The 23,988-nt window shown below is 36.8% G+C and overlaps 1 protein-coding gene across 11 annotated transcripts in view; it reads right to left on the reverse strand.

The window, feature by feature from the left end:
• Positions 1–23,988, reverse strand: part of LOC140143917 (twitchin-like) — a 210,110-nt gene that overhangs the window by 90,429 nt on the left and 95,693 nt on the right. For 10 of the 11 annotated variants that reach the window (XM_072165753.1, XM_072165755.1, XM_072165754.1 and 7 more), the window contains 15 exons: positions 22,904–22,952; positions 22,428–22,509; positions 19,064–19,337; positions 15,468–15,542; positions 12,449–12,579; positions 10,937–11,078; positions 9,658–9,921; positions 8,533–8,802; positions 7,935–8,219; positions 6,209–6,508; positions 4,186–4,485; positions 3,104–3,291; positions 2,310–2,430; positions 1,621–1,902; positions 1,071–1,258 (listed from right to left, as the gene is read on the reverse strand). In XM_072165753.1, the coding sequence (XP_072021854.1) occupies positions 1,071–1,258; positions 1,621–1,902; positions 2,310–2,430; positions 3,104–3,291; positions 4,186–4,485; positions 6,209–6,508; positions 7,935–8,219; positions 8,533–8,802; positions 9,658–9,921; positions 10,937–11,078; positions 12,449–12,579; positions 15,468–15,542; positions 19,064–19,337; positions 22,428–22,509; positions 22,904–22,952 (2,951 nt within the window). The remainder of the gene's footprint in view (positions 1–1,070; positions 1,259–1,620; positions 1,903–2,309; positions 2,431–3,103; positions 3,292–4,185; positions 4,486–6,208; positions 6,509–7,934; positions 8,220–8,532; positions 8,803–9,657; positions 9,922–10,936; positions 11,079–12,448; positions 12,580–15,467; positions 15,543–19,063; positions 19,338–22,427; positions 22,510–22,903; positions 22,953–23,988) is intronic. The other variant, XM_072165751.1, reaches the window with a different exon arrangement.

A 23,988-nucleotide genomic window follows, 5' to 3' on the forward strand; every position in this document is an offset into this window, starting at 1 on the left:
TCAATCCCTTCCACGGAGTCAAATATCTATCAATGACAACATACGCTTAATGAGCTGATGTTACGCAGTGATTAGCAGTCTAGAGACCGATCATCGATTGATAAACTTCTGAACAAAAGTTTGGAAAGTTTTTTCACGAATCTATATCTCAGATTATTTGTGACATGTATTATCTTGTTGCATATCAATGGATAGCTACATTACCCCCCTTTACAATGACACCACATTCGAAACAATCACTTTTTCACATCTGAATACGCGCCTTGTGAATGTAGTGGGTTCTCAAACAGAATGTGGCAAATTGACCATTATTCTGTGCACCAAGCTGCAATTCCATATCTTCACAATCTGGGACCTTATGCAATCCTCCCAGATGACAAAGTCGCCCCAACAGAGCCAGGGTAGTCAACGAAATACAGAATATGGGAGTAGAGAGAATGGAATGGGCTACCATCAGCCCAGACCTCAACCCGATTGAACACTTGTGGGACCAGCTTGATCGTGTTGTGCGTTATTAATAAAAAGTATATGAGAGCTGATATTTCCTTCTACCACGCCAGTTACTTGGTTATGTTTATAAAAAGGCGAAGGGCACAGATGGCACCTGCTTACAGTAATAACCCGGTAATTGAACTAAAACTTCGCAATATTAGGTTAGGAATTCTTCTGCTGAGAACATTTTAATCGTAGAGATACTGACAACATATAGTTATCTAACATGTTATGGAAAGCTATGACTTATCGCTAGTGAAGCCGTATATTGGTTTCAAAAAAGAAATGCTATTCAATACCAAAATCTTACTTCTTGGTTTATACATGATATTCAAAATCATGAAAATCTATAAAGCGAAAAAAAAACCCTTTTACAATCATTTCTGTCTTTTTGTAATGTCTGGTGGCTCTGAAAAGAGCCGTTCATTCTTCAGTTCTTGGTCTCTTTTACTTTGAAAGCGCTGTTATAAATGTGGACATTTTGATTCTTTACTCCTCGTACAATGCATTTAGGGAAGGAATGGTATACATTTCCCAAAAGGTAAATTTTTTACGCTGAATTTGTGTACCGTACCTACCTTGATAGAACATTCCTTTGTTGTGTCATTCACGACACCCCAGTTTGTCCTGGAAGCATCCCTCTTCTCGATGACGTAGTTTCTCAAAGGACATCCACCATCGTCCTCTGGGGGCTCCCATATCAGCACACATTGGTTGGCAAAAACGTCAGTGACCTTCAGAGGACCCTTTGGTGGCTTGGGAATATCTGTAAGGATACACGGTTACACGTATTATTTTTTGTAGAAAATCTAAGCAAGACCCAATTTAGAGATATATATATCGCCTATGGTGATTTAGCTACAAATTATGCTTAACTCTCTCCACGCGGGTGTCAACTGCAGACGACAAGTTTCAAATTTTATTTGAATTTTGCAGAAATTTCAGAATTGTAAATTTTCATGACCATATTTGAAATCAGCATAAAAAATGCATTAAAATGAGTACAAACAAGCCTAGTATTGGTTCAGTGGTTCTTAAGATAGCTCTTTGATATTTTGAGAAAATTTCTCAAAACTTGGTCTTTTTATGTTGAAGCTTATGAGTAGCACGCAGAGAATTAATACTCACCTAGCACAGTGACGTTGCACTTGGCCGATTCCTTTCCAAATGCATTCTCGCATGTTACGCTGTACACGCCAGTGTCTTCTCGCTCGGCATCCAGCTGAGTCATTTCCGTCTCTTTTCCATTACCTCTGATCTTCACACGATCGTTTGGACTAAGCTCATCGTCTGCTTTGAACCATTTGGCACTAGGAGCCGGGAAACCATCGAATTTGACGGCAATTTTGAAGTTTTCGCCGGCTTTGCAGGTGATATCTTTTAGTCCACTTACGTCGATAGTTGGTGGAACTAAAAATGAAAAATAAGTGTGCAATTACATAAAATTTTGCCTATAATATCTATATATAACTTGTTTGAACCGTTGTCTCAAGCGGATATTTTATAATTCAAAGGCAAAACTGTATAATATTTATTTAAAGGCAACTAGGCATGAAAATTAAAATGCTCAATTTTAATATTTGTGCTTTTTTGTGAAAAGGGTGCTGACATCATGGTGAATTTTGGTAGAAAATGGGTTCATTGCCGTTTTTCTTTCCTTTGCCATCCCAATTTTCTCTTTTCCTTTTTGTCAGGGGCACTTCTGCTCTTTCATTCTTTGTCAGGGGACACTCTTCCCCCTGCCCCACACCACTGGCTACGCTATTGAGTATGGAATTCGACAGTATTAAGTGAACACGATTTATTATGTTTCTTACTTTCAGGGTCTTTCACAATCACAGGTGGAGTGGCTTCACTAGGCTCGCTCAAACCAGCCTCGTTTTCAGCTACCACACGGAAAGCGGTCTCTTCTCCTTCCGTCAGCTTATCTTCCGGCACCTTGTTAGAGGATTGTAATAAGTCAAGAAAGTTAGTCCCAATCTCATAGATCCTCCGATGTCCCAATTGACATAAAACAATATCGTTATAATTCATTGATTTTATTTGGTTCTTAACCCCCTGGACACTACTGAACATTTAACAGCATTTCTGATTGGTTGATAACACGAAATGCTTATTTCAGTTGCCAAGGCTTTAACTATTTATGGTTAAACTTGTATTTGCAAAAATTAAAACCCTCCTTGATTGGTTCAAAATTGGACACTATATTCATTTCGGCCAATCGGCAGGTAGTTCTCATAGGGTTAACATATATATAAAATGACACATATGCCTATGAAATAAATAATATTGATAGATAAAAGCCATTAATAGATAGAAATAGTATAAACTAAATGATAATAGCAAAAAACACTTGCTGCTTCAAGAGCGCACACTTTTGGTGATAAAAAAATAGATAATTCCAGAAGGTCATGTTTTCAAAGTTCTAATCGGTCCAAAGGTTGGCAAAAATGAGAATTTTGACAGCAAAAACGATACGATTGATACGGCCCATAAAATTACTTTTTTGTTGTTGCCAATCCCATCAAAAATATAAATCCCTCCCGCGTAACTTGCATTCCCAATATCGCGGTTGTTTTCTTAAATCATGAGCACATATTTTATTCACTACCGTGTATTTAGTATCCTTGATAGGCTTATCATTCACTCTCTCCCAATCGCCTGTGTCTGGGTTTTTCTTCTCTACATGATAGCCTTCAATAGGTGCACCGCCCTCAGTGGCTGGTTTTTCCCAGGATAGTTTAACGGCGTCCTTGGTGACATCTTCAACAACGGGTGTTCCAGGTGAGGATGCTGGGTCTAGTAGAAAATAAAGTGATAAAAGATCGGTTGGTTAAGGTTGTACCGTTATTTGTTATTATGTATCCCATTGTGTTCACAGAAAAAACATGGGTCGGTCACAAAAGCTTTTCACTTATGCAACAAAAGTTGGATTCGCAGTATTAAAAAGGCGCATGCTTTATTCTCTGGCCGTGAGGTGATAGGGTTATTTCTAGAGCCACCACCTAATCACATGGATATTTTATTGACTTCATGTATCATTCGTACTTTTATTCCTAAATTAAATCCGAGCCAATGACATCATAATTGGTTTACTATTGTTACAATCACTATTCTTACACCAGAAGTCGATATGTTATCTGAATAAGGTATATTGCTAATACGATCGGTAGGCAAACGTGGTGCATGATGGGAACAAAAGTGCTCAAAAGCTATCGAATTCACCTGCGACCGCGGATTGGAGCCCTTTTCGTTTCCAGCATACATCGCGTTCGGTATTAGCAATATACCCAACTCAACTTCGTTTTCCTCTAAGTTAGGCGACGACTATTGGCGGAGGAATGAATGTCTCTTCATCAACTTTCCATTTCGTTCTAGCTTGAGCTATGTTTTGTGCTGTTGACTTATCCCTCTTCTCTCCCTGTTCTTCTGGTTATGTGTTATGAGTTCAATCTGTTGTTTTGTGTGTTCATCTATTGTCATACCTCCTAGACATTTCTTTGATTTGTTGGTCAAGATAATATTTTGCACTCTTGGTTTCTGTCATAATTGAATGTATAATCTTGTCATGTCCGTCTTTGTTTCCATAGCCCGTACGCATTCTGTCAACCTGATTAGTTTCCCAAACGTTTGGCAGTTGTCCAGAGAGGACCTTGCCGAAAATGAAATAACAAATAATAGCAATAAGCTTACCAATTGGCTCACGAGCCTTTGCAACCTTTGATGGTGGACTTGGTTCGTTCGGTCCTGCCTTATTAACTGCTGAAACACGGAATTCATATGGCGCACCCTTTGGTAGTCCTGTAACGGTATGTTCGGTACCCTTGATAGGCTCCTTTGAAGCTTTGGTCCAGCGACCTCCAGGTTCTCTCTTCTCCAAGACGTATTCTTTGATAGGTTTGCCGCCATCGAACTCTGGTGGTTCCCATGCCACAGTGATCTCACCATCGTGGGTTTCGACGATCTCAGGTGCGTCCATCTGGTCAGCCGGCTCTGAGAATATAAGAAAACGACAGCATTAAGAAATATAATTATTGTGAAAAGTCCAAACGCAAACATCTAATAAACGCCATTTTGAAACTTTGCGAACTAAATAAAGGCGCCACCTTGGTCTGGGGCTGACATTTTATAAATGAATTTAGAGGAGCAGCAACGACACCACTTGCATTACATTCCAGATGTTAAATCTACATCATATGCAAAATTTGAGGAAAAATGAACAAGTCGGTTTTATTTTAGGGCCATTTGTCTATAACTGGTCTTTACATGTAGCCCTATGCAGAGAGTGCCCGTTGAGGGCGCTATAACCCCCATTTTAGGAACAAAATGTTATTTTAAAAAAACTGACCCGTGCGAGTTTTCTAAAAGTTTCAGAGTATGCAGTATGAACATGTAGAAATATAATCAAGTAGTTGCCCTACATCCCGCCCTACCTGCTCTTCTCCGAAAAAACAAAAAGTGCTATACCTCAATGATAATGAAACCTATTATAGATGAGGCCACAGATGATGATGATGATGATGCATTTGAATTGTGCCAAATTGATGATGGTTAAGGGTCAATTTCCAGTTTGCATAGGGGTCAAAAATTTAAGTTGCTCCGATTTTCATGAATGTTGTCGCAAATTGTTTGTCTACCAAAAGGAATTAAAAACATAATAGTTTTACATTAGCTCCAACGGTTGATGAGGTACGGAGACAAATATTACAAATAATCCACGGTTGTTTGATGTATATAGAATTGACTTCATTATTAACTAAATGTAAGCTATAGATGGCGCTATTTATCCTAAATCATATTTCTTTATTTGCAAGGGGTAGGTGATTAATACTGTCATTAAAACAGCTGGAATAGGTGAGACAAGCAACAAGGAAATTTTATAAACATATTTTATCAAACAATAAAAGGAAATATTTGTATTAAAAGCTTGAAAGAGTAATTTTCAGTAACTAAATAGCGCCATCAATTTTGTCATTAATAGATACATTTTATATCTGAAAAAGCTTTAAAAAATGCTATAAAAGTGAATAATTTTGTAAAATAGGGGAAATCAAAGTTGAAAAAGACTCAAAAGCATCTGTATACATTAGAATGATATTGCTTTTAGTTGTTTAAGCCTAAAATTTGATGTTTTGTTTGAAAAACTAATAAATGATCCCATCAAACAACCATGAATCTCAATAGGATCAAATGGCAAACCTATATGGTGTTTGACCTTTGTTATTGTCTATCTTTGTAGATAATGCAAACTGTTATGTTTCTGAATTCCTTTTGGTAGAACAATTTGCAATAACTTTTACGAAAATCGGAGTAACTTTAATTTTTTACCCCTAGCAAACTGGAAATTGACCCTTGACCTGTGGCGGCACATAACTTCTGAACCATAGGTCGTATTGAGAAATAAATACATATTTGTGATCCTGGGGCCTTGGCAAATAATTTGATATACTTTGACGTGAAATTTGAACACTGACCCCTGTATAACCTACAGGGTCATTTTTTTCCAAAATATCCAAGGGTGCACTGCCAGGGTGGCATCCGCCAGATTCTGAACCAGTAGGTCTCTGAGATATAGAAAATACCAAACAGCATTGTGCGGACGCTACTTTTTAGTCAAGCCAAAATATTCCTATTTCAACACCAGACTATTTCTGGTGTTTTGGGAGGGTATATGCATTATAAAAACAAATAAATAACGAATCCCCAATTGTCTTACCACAAGGCTCCTTAGCTTCCTGGCCAGCATCAGTTGCAACAAAAGGACTCTGTCCAACCTCATTCACCGCAGCCACTTGGAACCAATATTCTTTTCCAGTGGTGAGATCAGGAACTGTGTATTCAAGGTCGGGGATATTTTCAGAGGCAGTTTTCCAGTCTCCACGTTTGCCTTCTTTATATTGAAGGACATAGTGATCGATGTCGCAGTTCCCGGTGTCTGCTGGAGGAAACCATCCAACTTTAATCCATGTTTCGTCGTACTGCCTGACCTTGATGCTTTGAGGAGCTCCGGGCTTATCTGAAAGTGAAAACATTTAAGTCAAAAGTTATAGTATATTATATAAATATACACTATATAACGATATAATATATCAATTCAAAGAACAGATATGATATGTAAAACTATAGCAATATAGCAATATTGTAGGTCTGTTCTTTGAATTTTTATACGCTCTCCCTTTTGGGATTGAGCACTTTATTCAAAAGATAGTCTAACTTGAGTAAAATGTTGATATAATTTATCATATATATTATATCATATATCCATATATACAGGGTGCACAACTTTTAAGTTCCCCCTAATACTTTTTAAAATAAGTCAAAAAATATTTTACAAAATGTAAAAAGATATGTATAGCCCTTTTTGTTTTATCCATGTGGACCAATTTATAGCGTCACACATCATTGGTTAATTATGTAAAAAAAAGAGGTCGTTTAAAAAAATGCACCTGTGTCCATAGCAGTCAGGTTTTTCTTTAACAAACACATGAATAGGCCTGGCCTGCTGTATTGTTAGAGAGTTGACTCCTATGGACAAAGATGCAACTTTTAACACAGTTTAAAACGGTCTCTTATTTTACATAATGAGCCATTGTGAAAATGACAAGTGACGCTATAAATTGTTCCACAGGTGTAAAACAAATACGGCTACACATATCGTTTTACAAGTTTGCATTTCGATTTTACGATTTATTTAAAAAAAATATTTAGGGGGAACTTATAAGTTGTGGGGAGATGTCACCATTTGATGTGGAGGTACCTTCAGAAGTACTGGTAGTTGTACCTTCAATATTGCTATAGTTTTACATATCATATGATATGTAAAATTGTGACATCATAGTATTATTTATACTATTGTTTTAGCTATGAACTATTACCGGAAAGCGCGTTATTTTTTTTCAAACTCTACAAGGTTACTTTATTTCGGTGCTACATATGGGTTTTTTCTGGTAAAAATATCAATCAGTCATAATTGGCGGTCACTTCAAACTATCCCCAAAGCAACGAGGTTCAGGAATGTCCTATCATTGTTATTTGTTGGTTAATGCAATGCTTTTTAACCCACCACTTGAACATAATTTAGCCAAACAAAACTAGAGCTATCTAAAAATGCTATAGACATAGGCAGAAGCTTATCATCCTCTTCATTGATAGGATTAATGATTGGTTTGAAAATTGTTTGATTGGCACTAGCAAATTGAGATATTGAAATTGAAAATTGAAATTGAGATGTTACACCAACTTGAAGTACCTATGAATACAACCTTTATGCACATTTTGCAGTGTAACTCAAAATACAATTTGCCGACTTCACAAGCGGTTTGTGGCGGATGGTCACATATGGCATGGACTGATTGATGATTGATAATATAAGTTTGACTAAACCAAAGGAACCCCCCCCCAAATGACTCCTTCTTACGTGCCACAGTTCACATGTAACTTACCAATGATGACAACATTAACTTTCTCCTTTACAGTGCCATGTTTGTTCGTAACCTCAACTTCATACTCTCCTCCGTCAGCCAGCCCTGTGTTTGTCACCAGCAGTGTGGCGCTATCAGGCATAGTAAGCTCTTGGATTCGCTCATCCGGTACCACGGGTATTCCATCTTTCGTCCACTTGACCTCTGGAGGAGGCGATCCACTCAATGGAAGAGAGATTTCAGCAGGTTCTCCGCGCTTGACGACGATGTTTTTCATTTCTTCAGGTACATCTATCGTTGGTGGTGCTGTGGACAAAATAATTACGATATTACATCTAAAGTAATCGTCTCAACAATGCTCAAAAAAGAAGATAAACATTTTGTGAAATTATTGTTAAAGCTACTAACCTATATGTGTGCAAGCTTAATTTTGTTCTTTTTAAAATGTTGACATCATTAATTAGTACCATTAGGCCTCATATGGGTCATATGGGTCTTAATTGGTAATTAGCCTCATATCTGTTACTGATATTTTATTCTTCATGTAATAATGATATACATCATGTTGTTTTGTTTTGTGCACTTCGATAACATCAACGGTCTATTCTTAATTGCTCACCTTCGATTTGCAGGTCTGAGAAAGTCTTCCTTTCGTCATCCATGGCGCATGCGTAGCGACCTTTGTCCTCTGGCGCGCAATCGTGCACGATCAACTTCCTTGTGAGGCCATCTGATATGATCTCGTGTTTGTCGCTTGGTTCTAGTAGCTCACCATCCTTGAACCAGTAGCACTCTGCCGCGGGACTGGTCACCTCGGCTTCAAAGACGGCGTCCTCGTGAGCAAATGCTTCTTTTGTTGGTTCCAAATTCTTGCCGAATTTTGGTGGTTCTAAAAAAAAAAGAAAGCCAAAATACATGAAATATCGTGGTTTGTTTTATCTACATGAATATTATTCACGGTTGAGTTTTGGAAATTATACCTTAAAGCACATGATACCAAATCTAAATATTTGTAATATTGGTTTAGCATAGTGAATTGATTTATATTCAAACTTATATGCGTAACTGACAGAAAAACAATCACTGGCGTGCTGGCAGCTTCCCCTGTGAGAAATATTGATCTGCTCTTCCTTCTCCCCGATGTCGGCCGTCCTGATATTGAAGATTTAAAGGCCTTTTTTGCACTTAAAAAAAACCCCATTGAATACATTTCAGGTCCTTGGAACTATTAAAAACCCAGTAAAAAGGAGTAAAAAGGGCGACATGAGGACTATCAATTTTAATCGCAAAGAAATGATCAATGGAATTTCACCAAACCACATAAACGTTTCCTCTTAGCAGGCTTAAAGGCTACATAACCTGTAATTGTTATCTAAAGGGTTCTTGTATTTAGGACCCTTTAAAAACCTTTTCTAAGACTGTATGATACCTTTTACTCCTTACTATTCGCCAATCGCACGGTCATCTCAAAACGAGGTTGTACCCGCAAAAGTGCGTGCTCTGTATACATACGCCTGTCAAATGCATGCTTTAATTACCGCGTCCGCTTCACAAAAGCCTTCTGGAGAGTTGGTAGAAATGCGCCAGAAACAAAAATTCACATTTTGCGCATGAGTTTGCAGAGAGAACCTCGTTTTGGTTGCAATATGGCGGATCCGTGCAAAAGCCGAATACATAGAGTAAAATCAAGTATCTGTTCATCAATGACAAAATACTATGTGTTAGAAGACCTGATTATACATACCATCAACAGTAAGCTTAGCGGCTGATTGTATGGTCTCAAATTTGCACACGTATTCTCCAGCATCATTAAATTCTGTCGTCTCGAAGATGAGCCTTCTGGTATGGCCGTCCATCTCGTCACGGATTCGGTCTCCCATTTTAAGAGGTGTGGTTCCTTTCATCCATTTAACCTTTGAGGTCAAGTCAGAAACGTCACATTCCATGGCACATGGATCTTTCTCGACAACGGTGATTGGTTGAAGCTCTTTAAGGAACTTAGGTTTCGCTGAAGGGTAACGAAAGTTATCATAATATTATACGTATCGTCCCACCAACACAAATTCACCCGCTTCGGATAAAAGCGGCTCTTTTCAGAGCCACCATAAGAACGGCATTTCATTTTGGTAAGTAACTTCTTCACTTACACATATGTATTGGTTATGTATTTGCTTACGTATGTACGTAATTGAAGTTCTTAGACAAAAACCATTCATTGAAAAAAACATCAGATGAAAAAAAATCATGCGTTTGAAAATCGAATCCGTATTGATTTCATTAACACTAATAAATCTTCTCCAGCTCGTCAAACTACCCTTTCTGTCAAATCTTGCACTTACATATAGAAACAAATACAATGACCACTAATGCAGAACCGAACAATTGAAAAAAATTATCTATTTCTTTTTTTATTTTTTTATCGTAGGTAGTAAACTCATTGAAATTTAAATCTACTTATTTGATTATTATTGGCTTAAGTTAAATGTAATACTTATAATAATTGATGCCATAGTATACATTAAAAAGTGTAGCGATTCACAACACGTTTTGCCGCCAGCGGCTGCTCCAATATTTGACCTCCAGGGTCAACATCGCCGTTCTGGATGCCATTGTTCACGCGAGTGTGATAGGTATAATGTTGAAAATAATAAAAGTAATCAATAGATAGAAACTGGATTTACTATAATAGAAATTGCTGTTTTAGTGTGCATTCACGTAAAACACGCAATGACATAATGTCCATGTGTATTCATACTACGCGGGCGACATGTCGACATTTTCCGATAATGTACTGCCTATTTTGGCCGCTCCTCAGCAACCGCTGGAGGCGCATCGTGTTTTGAATCGACCCAAATATTCTATTGTCCAACAAACGCAACAAATTTGGCTGATAACAATTTAAGGGTAAGTTGGGACATTGTGTAACAATGACGCTGAGAAATCAGGTTTGACAAACATTAACCACATTCATTTAAAACGACCGTATACTTTATGGCTATAAAATAAGTGAAATTGGTACGTACTCTTAACGCCAAGATTTGCAGTGCTATCTCTGCCGTCAATACGAAGGGTAACCTCGCCAATATCTTCAGCCTGACAGTTCTTGATGATAAGGGTTACTTTACGTCCCAGGCGTTTGGTTTCATATTTCTTGTCTTTAGAAATCTAGTTGTTTAATAATGAAAGGCATAATAGATAATAAATTGTGTTTATGGAAAGGAAATTATAAATCCAGTCTTTCTACTAAAATGCTAACATTAAGTACTATACAGCAGTCTTAAAGTGTTAATCATGTTAATATTGATCACTTTAGTTCAGTGATATAACACTCTGTTGTATATACTTAGTGCCCTTACATTAAGGTTACGCAAGGTTTTGTCAAGTTAAAAATGCCAATTGCGTCAACTGCCAACTGTCCGTCATCCAGTTCCTAATGGTAGCACTATACAGCAGTAGTGTTAATATTGAGCTTTTTAGTGAAGTGATAGAGCCCGCAGTTGCATCTAGTGTCGTTACCTTAAGGCTACATAAAATTTTGTCAAGTTAAAGTACATTAAGGGAGCACACCACTAAATCAATGCGCCATTTGTGCAACCCTACTAAGTTCCGGTAAAATACGGACAGTATTATGGGCTGCTGTTTGGACTAATAATCAGACAGAGTAGCGAATTATAGCTTAAATGAAAGTGTAAAGCCTATGCATGAATTTGAGTCATCAAAAAAGTCGCATTTTTATAATTATCGAAAAAATAGGTCCGCGAATGAAAAAATGGCAGAAACAGGTTTGCACGCTTGAGAGCATGTCAAAAACAGTGAGGGCGCTGTTCAGTGACTCCTACCGGGAAAACGAGACGGAAGACTACCCATACATTGAAACATATGTTAAACTTTCATCGATTTGCAATCGACTGGTTATCATTAAATATCTCAGAAAGCGCCGAAAAGGCCTAAAAACGAGAAAAGAAAACCGGTGTTTTCACACGTATTTCAATGGGGCAATTATTTATAGGTGTGCGCCCTTAAAGGTACGCAAGGTTTTGAAAATGCAAATTCTCTTAGAGCCAGTCCGTCACCCAGTTCATTCTATTATCAAGCGACAATGACGAACGCGGAGGCTTTCATAATAATAACTAGTTTTAGATGCAGGTCAAATTTAGAAGAGCCCCGCAAGTCAACTTAGTCGACTGGTCAATAAATATGATTTTTATATCATTGGCCATTGAGCTATTTTCAGCATAATGCTCTCGGATTTTGAACACTGTCCAAGAGCACTGCTTCGGCATGTGTAGATTGGCAACAATGTTTCGTAAAATGGTAAATTTACACGGAAAACTGCTCACTTTTGGGCAATTTCTGATCTGACGTGTCCCAGATTAACATACGACAAAACGAGTGCATTGAATGATTTTACTTTTATTCCAAGCACAGTTTGATGCCTTTCGAACCCCAATATACTCTTACATTCGATGTAGTTCCACAGATTTCCTATGTATAATTTATGTTGATCAAGGAATTATTATGCAGTACTGTCTTACCACCAAGTCCTTGTGTAGCCACTCCATTCTGAGAGCATCTCCGCTTAGTTCACATGGGAATTTAGCATCAGCGCCCTCGTGAACCTCTATGCTCTTCAGTAGGGTCACGAAGTCTACTTTGGGTTTCACTCCTGAAAATTACCAGATAAGTTGTGTGAGTGTTTTAAAGAAATGGACACATTTAGAACAAAGTACATGCGTGCAAGTATAGATTACAAACAAGGAATCGTTCATTGTATTAAAACAAGGAATCGTTCATTGTATTAAAATTATATGGGTGGCTCAGCCCCGTACCATCCGAAAATTGAGTTTGGATTATTTTATTGCCACAACTAAACAGGACGAAATAATGTATATGCCATACCTCAAATACATTTTGCTGTACAAAGCTGTCAATTTTCAAAATTCAAAGAGTATATAAAGCTGTATTATTATTGCATAATACATCAATCTTGTTTAGTTCAGCAAGTAAAATAATATAAGATACAATATTTCTAGTAGTACAGTTCTTTTAGATATATCTTGTATTTGTTCCTCAGCCGATCTTTGATCCTTTTCCTTGCTTTAACACACAAACCATACTTCTAACAATGCTGATAATTTGAACCCGTACCACTAGATTCGAAGTTAATCAACTTATGTATACATAAATCAAATTGCAATACACTACCAATTTTGAGATGGTAAATACTTTGTGATATTTTACTAGAAAGCAGACCTTTATTATTTCACAAACCTTTGTCCGAGGAATAGGCCCGTCCATAAATAGCATAATGCGCCTGTGCGGATTTCGTGTTTCAAAATAAATAATATTCGTTGATCGCATCACATTTTCGAAACAAATCGCGATTAAAAATTTTGTTGTTGGATTTGGCTTCATACTTACTTATTTCTCAATATAATATCCTCCACATCATATAAAGAAGAGACTTCTTATTAAAATTGACACGTCTATCATTCAAGTAAAATTGTTTAACATGGTGTTAAACTTATAGCTCCTTATGTGAAACATGATCACTTCGCCGGTGGATAGAGTTTGTACAATCATTGTTCAACGAGTTTTTATAGCAGTTTCGTCGTTGAGGGCCAAAAACCTCAATATTTCTAATAGTATGTGTGGTCTGTAGACGAAGATATAATATCTGAGCGCTACCACGTGGCCACGAGCCTCGTTCATAGGCATGGAATAATCATTCAGCTGTCGTTGTCATGATATCAGGAATTAAATCTTACCGTCGTTTTATCTTTTCTATTTCGGTTTCGGATCTCATTGTTATTTTGAAGTGTTAGCATGGTACGTGTGAACAATCATTTTATTCTAGTCTTTTGTTGCATACAGAAAAGTATACAGAAGATAACGTCTGTTCCGGTTTCGGGAATTATGTTAATTTTTGACATGAAAAACTTGAGATGAGAGGGTTGATGCTAATCTAGACAAAAGAAGTGTCTAAATGTTACGGTCGTAAATTCGCGATAAATTGTACGGCTTCAATTGACTTGCGTTGGGTGTATAGGTACTTCAGCCTAGGCGGGAGTGGCTCGTGAAAATAGCCCAGCGTAGAAATATACATTAATATACATTAATCACTAGTAATCAGTGTTGCCAAGAATTACGTGTACTCGTTCGTGCAATCGCGCAAAAATCGGTCATATGATTATGTAGAGATGAAACGGGGGAATTATTTTCGTCCCAAATACACCTTAAATCTTGGTAATATGCAACACCAAAGAAGTGCGTTGAAGTGAAAGTAATTCGATTTCTTTCATTGAAATTGGTAATCCGATAATTGCTTCAGGCAAATTTGCCAGACTGAAATCTATTTTAAATGTATATTATTTGTCATTCATTGACCAGCGAAAGGGGCGCTAGACCACTAAAAACACCGGTCTTCCACACACTGCGGGTGTTCCATAATCTTGTCTTATACAACAGGCATCCATCTCTATTGAAATAAGCTGATTGGTACTTCAAACTTAACAATGAATTCAAGGAACAGATCAACTCACATAATCCCTTGCGTTTTCGTTTCTGAACAATAGAGCTCCCGAAACAGAAAAGATAAAACGACAGCATATCTTACCTTCTGTCTTGGTCAAATAAGGACATAAGAATCATGCACATGCATGCAACTTTACTGGTGCATTGTGTAATCAAGGACTTGTTGGCAATTATTATGTACAGTATTAATTATCATCATTATCAACAAAATACATAGTGATTAAGCTCAGACTCATAGAGTACTGTTTCGACAACTTTGTAGACAATTTAGGGGAAAATCGGTATATATTTTCTTAATATACACGTTCAGAAATAGTGCCACTATACACGAAAAGCTGTAATAGAAATATATATGGTGAATTAAAACATCATCGAAGTATCATTCGATTATGAGGTAAAACGGGAAGTGCGTGATTCAAGCATAGAGGAAAAACGGGTCAAAGGGCGAGTGCAGCGTGCAGTATTTTTAAAAATAGTTTTAGTGTTAATTCTGAACTTGAGACAGTGCATGTGAGCGTGGTAAATATGTACGTTTCAATCTCAAGTCAGAATCCCCTTGGCAAAAAACGTGACCACTCGGCAGTGCTTGTTTTTCATAGTTTTTATCTGATGTTTCATTAAATAAATATGGTTTCTTTGTTTTCTCTAGATGATCATTTAATCTCGGGTAATGTTCTTTCAGTCTTTATAATTCCAAAATAATACACACTTCGCAAATCACAAGAACATCAGATTGAAACCAAAATTGCCTATTATACAAATATCGTGCGAACAGGACGAATTTACCCGCTTCAAAAATAAAACGGCTCTTTTCAGAGCCACCATAAGAATGGTATATTGGAAACACATCCTTACTAATACAAATACATCGTCTAGTTATCGCTCCAGCAACACGAATCTATATACCCTATAATTTTTAGACAAAATCATTTATTGAGTAAAACATCAGATAAAAAAACATGCTTTGGAAAAAGATGCATTCCATTTTGGAAATATTTGAAGCATGACAGAGATGCCTACCACCCTTAGGTTCTTTCCCCTGCGCTACAAGCTTGGTGTACTCCTCAGTAGAGATGGTAGCAAGGTTGCGATGTGCTATTTAGTTTTAGGAGCAAAATATAACACATGAAATAGGAATGGTTGGCGATGAACAATGAAATCACAAGACAATAAGCGATATTAGCATTATAAACTCACAATGCATTATGGGACAGGTTTGTTACAGTTGAACTCTGACCTCTCGGGAAAGTTGCTTTAAGTATTACTTTTTTATTATTGTCATGGACGGAAAAGATAACAGACCGCGTACAAGCAGTCAAAGTCTCAGCATCACCCAATAATGAGGGCGATTGTTACATGAAATGCGACAGGCAAAACTGCTACGCACATACTGCGTATTTTTACGGTCTATCGCGTAGTCACGAACGAACGCAACGCTCTATCGCGTATACGCGAAGGCACGCAACGCTGGCGTGATTGTTAGACACGGCACAATCGAACAATCGGACCTCATGAATATGGGATAATTCACAGCATACAATTCACGGGGACTTTGACTGTTGATACATGGTCTGTTGTAGTCTATGATTATTGTATTAATGTTAATTGCACAGAGGAGTAAGATTACACAGAGCGCGTACCACCAGTCAAAGTCCCCGTGTATTGTATGCTACCAGTTCTCGCATATTCATGAGGGCCGATTGTTCGATCATGCCGTGTCAAACAATCACGCCAGCGCTGCGTGCCTTCGCGTATACGCGACAGAGCGTTGCGTGCTTTCGCGATTACGCAATAGACAATGAAACTACGCGGTAATTGCGTAGCAGTCTCGCCTGTCGCATTTCATGGAACAATCGGCCCTCATTATCAGATGAGGCGGAGACTTTGACTGGTGGTACGCGCTCTGTCTTATCTTACTCCTCTGTGGTTAATTGTTATCATTAAAAGGTCAGAGTTCAGCTACATCACAATTTATCATCACATAATGCATTAGGCTTTCGTAATACTAATATCGTTTATACTAAAGCTTTCTACTTTAATGATTTTTAGCTTGAAATTTATGAGCATCCTACCATATCTACGTATAATACAACATGATATAGATGATCCACAGAAAAAGATGACCTTGTTGACCCGTGATCAAAATGATTTATCACGATTTACAACTGATATGACAATTTTGGTTCTTCTAATATATTTAAGATAATCAAAATTTATTCATAATCCTAGAGTTTCACGCAATAATCATAACGAGAATGGGCCTAATATTATATATGCAACTGGATAGGGAATCATTATTTGACCCTGCATTTGCATTATGTAATATTTGGCTCGTTCTCGGTACGGTAAGGAGTATTGTACATGTACTTTAACGCTTCTACTGCAATATTACTAAATTTAAGTAAGTTGTGTTTTTATCTATAATATTTTTATATGTACATTAAAAATGTAATGCATTTTTTTTATCGATATCATTTTGATCATGGATCGAAAGGTTATTTTCAGTTGCGGATCACCTATAGCTAACAGAACACGGACATCTGCAAACATGTGAACACGTAACAGTAGGAAGAAACCGTGGGCACTGACCATCGGAACTAATAATTTTGGGGAATTTTGGAAGTTGATGAATTTAGAGAATATATTTGACAACTCACAATTAAAAGTTTATTTAGGTGCTAAAATTTAATTATGAAATTTCAATTAATGAAATAATATATCATCAGTGCATTTTGTATTTCCTGTTTTTGCAAGAACGTCGCAGCATTTTCGAGTGCAACACTTTATACGACGGGCTTCCGCTTACACGCAACATAAAACGAGTGTTTATAGCAAGACCGACGTAACACTTGCAATGTGCTTGCAATTAGAGCAAAATAGTGATATGCACTTGCGAAATATAGATTTAAATTAATAAAAGTATTATTGACTCTATTTATTTGATGTTGTATTAGATTATTCTTTTATTTATTATCATGTAATTTGCAACAATTATAATATGAAAACAAATGTTCCTGAATATTCCAATAAAAGCATACAATCTTTGTTATAATTGAAGACCGAATTAAAAAAAACTAGTTTGCGTAAAATAACAACTGATTCTTTTCGCCACAAAATGTTAGTTTCAACTATCGGATATGTGCCCTTTTAATTTTGAGCCGGGCAAATGAGGTAAAACAAATAAAATAGTTATTTATTTCATCGCCTATATCACCAATGGTTACGTCAGTCTGTTGATTGTTTATTGAGTATGATCAGATCAATGTGTCAATGAATCAGATCAATGAATCCCGCAGATTCACGACAGCAACGAGACGTTGCAGCCATACGGAAATTTGACTAATATTTTGATCGTAATTATATTTAAATTGGTCGCACTCAGAATTTGTTACAAATAAAGCACCTAAGACCTTCATATGTGCAGACAGTTCATTAAATTACATGAAAATTGTGCAAAAATCGTAATTTTGTTGATAAATTAGAGCAAATTTAAATTTAGTTGAATTTAACTTGCCGGAAGTTGATTAAAAAGTACCCAACATCCTTCCAGTATACTATTCACATGATTACAATAAGACTAATAACAATAAACTAACATTATACTAAACAACAGTTATTTAGCTTTCATTCTAAATATGGCTACTATTGTATATAGGAGATTATGGTAGTTGCTTATAATAAGCAGGTATACTATTATACTATCATTTCTAAAATGGGACGCCAATAACGCATGTGCGGCTTGGTCAATATTGCTATAGGAATCAACTAAAAGGGTAACTAACCGCTGAGATGAGTGTATTTGGCATCCTAGGGATGATGCGTATTGTTTTTGGTGGGTTAAGCATGATATAAATATGGCTACGTAAAAAGTTTATATCGATGTAAGTCATGAATTAAATTGACACTGTGATTATAGTTATTGAGGTAATTAACATGGATATGGATGATTGCAGTTCTTACCATTGGACCTGCCAAATATATTAAATAATAACAATAACATAAATCGCATATAAAATCATAAAGTAGCAGCAATAGTAACAATAATAGCCGGCACTACAAATCTTTTAATTAAAAAAGGCAACAGCTATGCATATTCAAATATTTGGCCATACTGCAGCATAAATTTAACAATAGCCCTTTTGTACCATAATGCACAATCCCCGCAGGTTTAATGCAAAATTTGCATACAAACGTAAAACAATAACTTATTTTAGCTGGCCAGGAATGCAAAATTTACATACACACGTAAAACAATACTTATTGTAGCTGGCCAGGGAAAACATCTCAAGCGCATTTAACCTTTGAATTAAAAAAACCCTGCTATCTAAAGAATGGGTCCATTTTCAAAACCTCCTTCGTGCAAACTTGGAATAACTGTTTGCAGCTAAAAACGTACTCATGGTGGACATTCTGATATGATATTTGGCTTCAGCAATGTCTCATGCCTTAGTTTATAGTGCGTGCTCGTATGAGGCGAAACTTTTGTTGTCGGGCCAGATTTGTGCATAGGAGATATTGAAGCAGTGGCTTACTTTTACATAGCAGGTTTTGATGTCAAAGGTCAGATGTACATAGGATGTAGGTTTCATGACCAACGACGTTATGTATATACTCACGTTCAACTATGATCTTGCAACTTGAATGGGCAAGATTCTCGAAGGAGCACTTGTACATAGCAGAGTCATCCTTGGCGGTGATATTCGATACAGTCAGAGTCGTTTCATTCTTTCCGATTTTGATCCTATTTTTCTTATCGGTAACAATTTCTTTTCCGTTTTTGTACCATTTTGGCTTACAGCCTTCCCACTTGGCTCCAACTTCCAGGGTCATACGACCCTCCCTTTCGCCGACAAACATTTGCTTTTTCATTGGTGCGGTAATCTCAGCCGACTATATTTAGAAAATGAAAAAGGTTTTTCTTAGTTTGGTAGCTGGTTTAGTTTTTAATACGGTAGGAAATTGTGTGAAATTCCGTGTTGCAAGTAACCATGGTAACCGTTTAAATAATGATAAAATAGATAAGATATGGCTTGCTATTGACAAATTGAAGACCGTAAGTCCACTTGGCCCCTCAACATGTATACATTAATGCTACGTATAGTTTCTTAGGGTTTTATAATGTTTAATACATGTTCCAGGGTGAAAACATCATGAAAAGTTGTGAAAGATTTGTTTTGGCCCCTGAACATGTATAATACATTACCAAACTATACGAAACTATAGGCAACTTTAGTGTATACATGTTGAGGGGCCAAGTGGACTTACGGTCTTCTTGCGCTCAGGTCTTCAACTGCAGACGGATAACACGATGCACACCGTCGTCATCCCTATATCTTCGTGTTAAAAATTGCCGTGATAGTACGATGAATCCTCACGTTTTTCAACAACTACGCATGGTGATTTTATTCGAGATAGGCCGTGCAACTCAGGCTAAGCATACAATTTGAGATTTTGAGCGCCTGCCACACTGTTTCTATTCTATGTTTTACGATTTTCGCATGATCAATATATGGCTGGCCGTAACCGCCACAACGTGAAGCTGCTACGCGTAGCTTACTTTTCGCTTCGCGGAGCTAAATTGACCAATCATGTTAGATCTTTTCATTACGCGGAGCCAGTGGATGCATCCTCGTTCCAGAGAGAAAAACTCTTGCCAAAATTAATGTTTACTATGGGGATTTTAAATGAATCGATTGTAAATAAACCACGACCAGTTGTACAGGATCAATACCATTGTTTGATTAGTGTATAGTCAATGTTACCTTGCATGCATGTGTAATGTGTGTGGCGTGTTTGTTTGTTTGTTTGTTTGTTTGTCTACTGTGTCAGGCCAGGATCACTGACACCCACGGTACTGATACTCTCATACTATCACGGTGATCATATTGTTGAATGTTGTTGACTTTAAAATAATCATGATGCAGTCATGTCTACAGTAGAACTCACCACGACCTTTGAAGGACTTAAACCCTATTAAAAGCTATTAAACCAAGATAACACTCAATGAAAACGGCTCAACTATGTTACATCAGATCTTCTCTGGTTAAATACACACTGCACTTGTGTCTGTTTTACCTGTGCAATGAGCAATGAGCTGGTATTATAGTTTCAGTTGGGTGAACGATTATAAAGCGAACGCAAGGTAACAATACTGTGGGCTTTTGTTTACGAAATGAGACAATAGTCTGCTTATTGTTAACCAGCGTTCTTGAAAATGAGAAGCTTAATGACTTAACACGGTTTAGAAATAATTTCTTCATATTTTTTGGTACAAAAGTACCAATATTTCCAAACACCTAAATTAGCTAAAAATTTTGGACATGTTACAAAACTATATTTTCTAGAATTTCAGAGAATACTTTAAATATTGGCCGGTTATTTTTTACACAGTAGTGACGTCAACTAGGCAATGGCCTATACTTCTAACATACACTATTTGTAGAGGTCACGCGTCAATGGTGAGCGCACTGAGTATTGTGTATAGGAAAACGGACAGTAACTACAGTATGTATGGCCTACTACTAGTATATAAAGTAAATCCGAACTGGTTTGCAGTTTGCTGAAGGTCGAATTCCGCAGGGACACCGCGCAAGTTATACAAATTAGCTCCCGGCGATACACTGCAGATCGCAGAACTGTGTGCATAGTTTACCACCACTCTGCCTAGCTATATAGTTATGTACAATACTGTATGAGTTTCTTATGAGTGCATGTCCATCTTAATAATAAGTCAGTTCGTACTTTTCATAAACTACTTTTTGAATCATAACTTTCGTGACCGAGGATATCTTGCAACTACGTGACGCTCGTCTGGCAAATTCTTAATGAATAAATTCGCTTCACGTAATGAGTAAGTCGTACTTAATTAGTCAGTTTTACCTCCGAGTAATGAAAAACTCTAACATGATCATGATTGGTCAATTTGGCTCCACGGAGCAAAAAGTCAGCTACGCGTAGCAGCTCCACGTTGTGGCGGTTGCGGCCTACCATATCAGTATCCCATATGATATTTCTATTGCAAGAAAATTTTATTTGTTGTCAGGTTTTATCTTAAATACACTAACTGGAAATTAAATACACTAATTAGTGAGGACCGGTATTTTGCTGTGGATATGTTTAACTGCAATTTGCGGGTAAAAATTTGAAATCCTGAGTAAAAATTTTGATCATATTCAATTCTTTGAGAAAAAATTTATATAAAAGAATGCATGTAAAATCCAGCTGCAATACAATGTACATTATTGACACACTATCACTCTCTTTATCTACGGCAATAATAGAATATCGATTTCAATCGAATTGAATACGATGCTCAGTTTTGAGTTTGTAGTTGACTACTAAGCGACCTAAGCGATCGATTGCTAGCCAATCAGATAGAACTCCTTTTCTTGCGTTCGGTGAAATACCAGTCGCCCGTCGCTCACCAACGGAGTATTACATTTATATTTATCGAATAGGAAGTCGACACTGTGCGATGTATTTATTGAATGCAAACTTTGATTTAAAAAAAATACCGCAAGAGTGTCTTGAACGAAATACAGATCTAATCTGCATATTATTGGAATTGCCGACCATGAGACGTAAATTTTGTGAAACATGATAATAAGAAAACAGTAAAATGGGCAAGTTCGTAAACAAATAGCACATGACATGTACTGACCCATTTCAAATGGGGCTAACCTAAAAATGTCGTGAAGAGACAACTTAACTCTCTTCACGCGGGTGTCGACTGCAGTCGACAAGTTTCAAAAAAACAATAATTAAAAATTTAATAATTTCAGAAATTTAAATTTTCATGACCATATTTGGAATCAGCTTGAAAAATGCATTAAAATGAGTACAAACAAGCCTAGCATTGGTTCAGTAGTTCTTAAGATAGCTCTTGATATTTTGAGAAAATATTTTTTAAACTTGAACTTTTTCCATTGAAGCGCATGGCTAGCACGCACAGCATTAACAATGAATGAAAGAAATCCTTACCACTACTTCTACTCCTTCAACCTCTTTCAGTTTTCCCCAGTCTGGTGCCGCCTGCTCCCTCGCTGGTTCCCTTTTGAAAGATCTGTAATAGGGTGGCACAATAGAAAGTGTAGGCGTACTCGCTTTTGATTCAAACGCCTTATCCATCTATATAAGCATGTTAAGGCTAAAAAATGTTATGTCTCAAAGCTCCCACCGCATTCGTTTTTCTTAGCGAGTTCATTTCAGCTGAAACGGCATTTGTTTTAGTTTTTTGCCGTAAAATCATGACAATTCTACCTTTAAACACTCGCAAGTGATATATTAATTCAAAATTACACATTCCGCATTCGTTTTTGACTGCAATGTCACACATAATATTTATTTTTTCAGCACAATTTTACCATAATCAAGTCGTACTAGTTAGTCGATAATTCATTTATTGCAGCGTCGGCGGTCGATCCAAAGATCGAACCAATTTGGATGCAGGCCCTTACCTTTTCTTTAACATAGCTCTAAAGTCCAACTCGTCGGATGCTGGTTTGTCTGTGAGTAAATCAAAACCAAGAATGTTTTATACCAATTCAAGGAGCACGAATATTGACCTTCAAAACACACCTTCCCTTACATTTTAACAAAATGTACAGCCAATATGCTATTCTAGTTGAAACTCACACACCACATGGGAAACGTTCAATCACACATGAAGACCTGAGCGCAAGAAGACCGTAAGTCCACTTGGCCCCTCAACATGTGAAGAGCTTGTTTCCAAAAGGCGCTAAATCCATATTAATGAAATAGGAGAAAATAAATGTTTTTTAAATTAAAAGCCTTATAGGTATGTATTCATTTATTTTTTGGTTTTAAATGTTAGTTCTCATGTCAGTAACTACAAAAACACCTGTTTTTGAGATCCTGATTATAATGTGTAATTGTAAGTATTCTTTTATTAAACCGCTTGAAGTGGATTTAGCGCCTTTTGGAAACAAAATATCCAATAACCGTGGATTTAGCACCTTTTGGAAACAAAATATTCAATGATATTCAAAATAATGTGCAATATTAAACAAAATACACACAAATATTTTGTTTATAAATCAAACTGCACTTTATTTCAACAATGTAATGATATTTATTCACCAAACGCTTGAAAATGTGAGAAAATTGTGCAATTTTTTTTCCAAAAATTTTACAACGACAATTCTGTCAAATCATTCCATTTTACGCGCAAATTGTCGTCTGTGCTTGCTAGGAGTGTAGGGGTGTGTGTACAAGTTGAAATTCTAAACTTTTGTGATTTAAATTTTGATCAATAGTTGCCTTGTCAACTGGAGAATAGTCCTATGCAATTTTAGTCTTTAACGGCCTACAGAGCACAGTGATTGGTCGGTTGGATTTAGCGCCTTTTGGAAAAAAACTGAAATGGATTTAGCGCCTTTTGGAAAAAAAGTCAAATTTATGGCCCACCCTGTAATGGGATTGAGCTCCTTTTGGAAAAAATAGTTTGATTCCATGAAACTAATGCTATAACACTATACATTGGTACCAATAACTCAATTTTTTCCAAAAGTGGATTTAGCGC

Source organism: Amphiura filiformis, unplaced genomic scaffold (genome assembly GCF_039555335.1).
Source record: "Amphiura filiformis unplaced genomic scaffold, Afil_fr2py scaffold_32, whole genome shotgun sequence".
Classification (NCBI taxonomy): Eukaryota; Metazoa; Echinodermata; class Ophiuroidea; order Amphilepidida; family Amphiuridae; genus Amphiura; species Amphiura filiformis.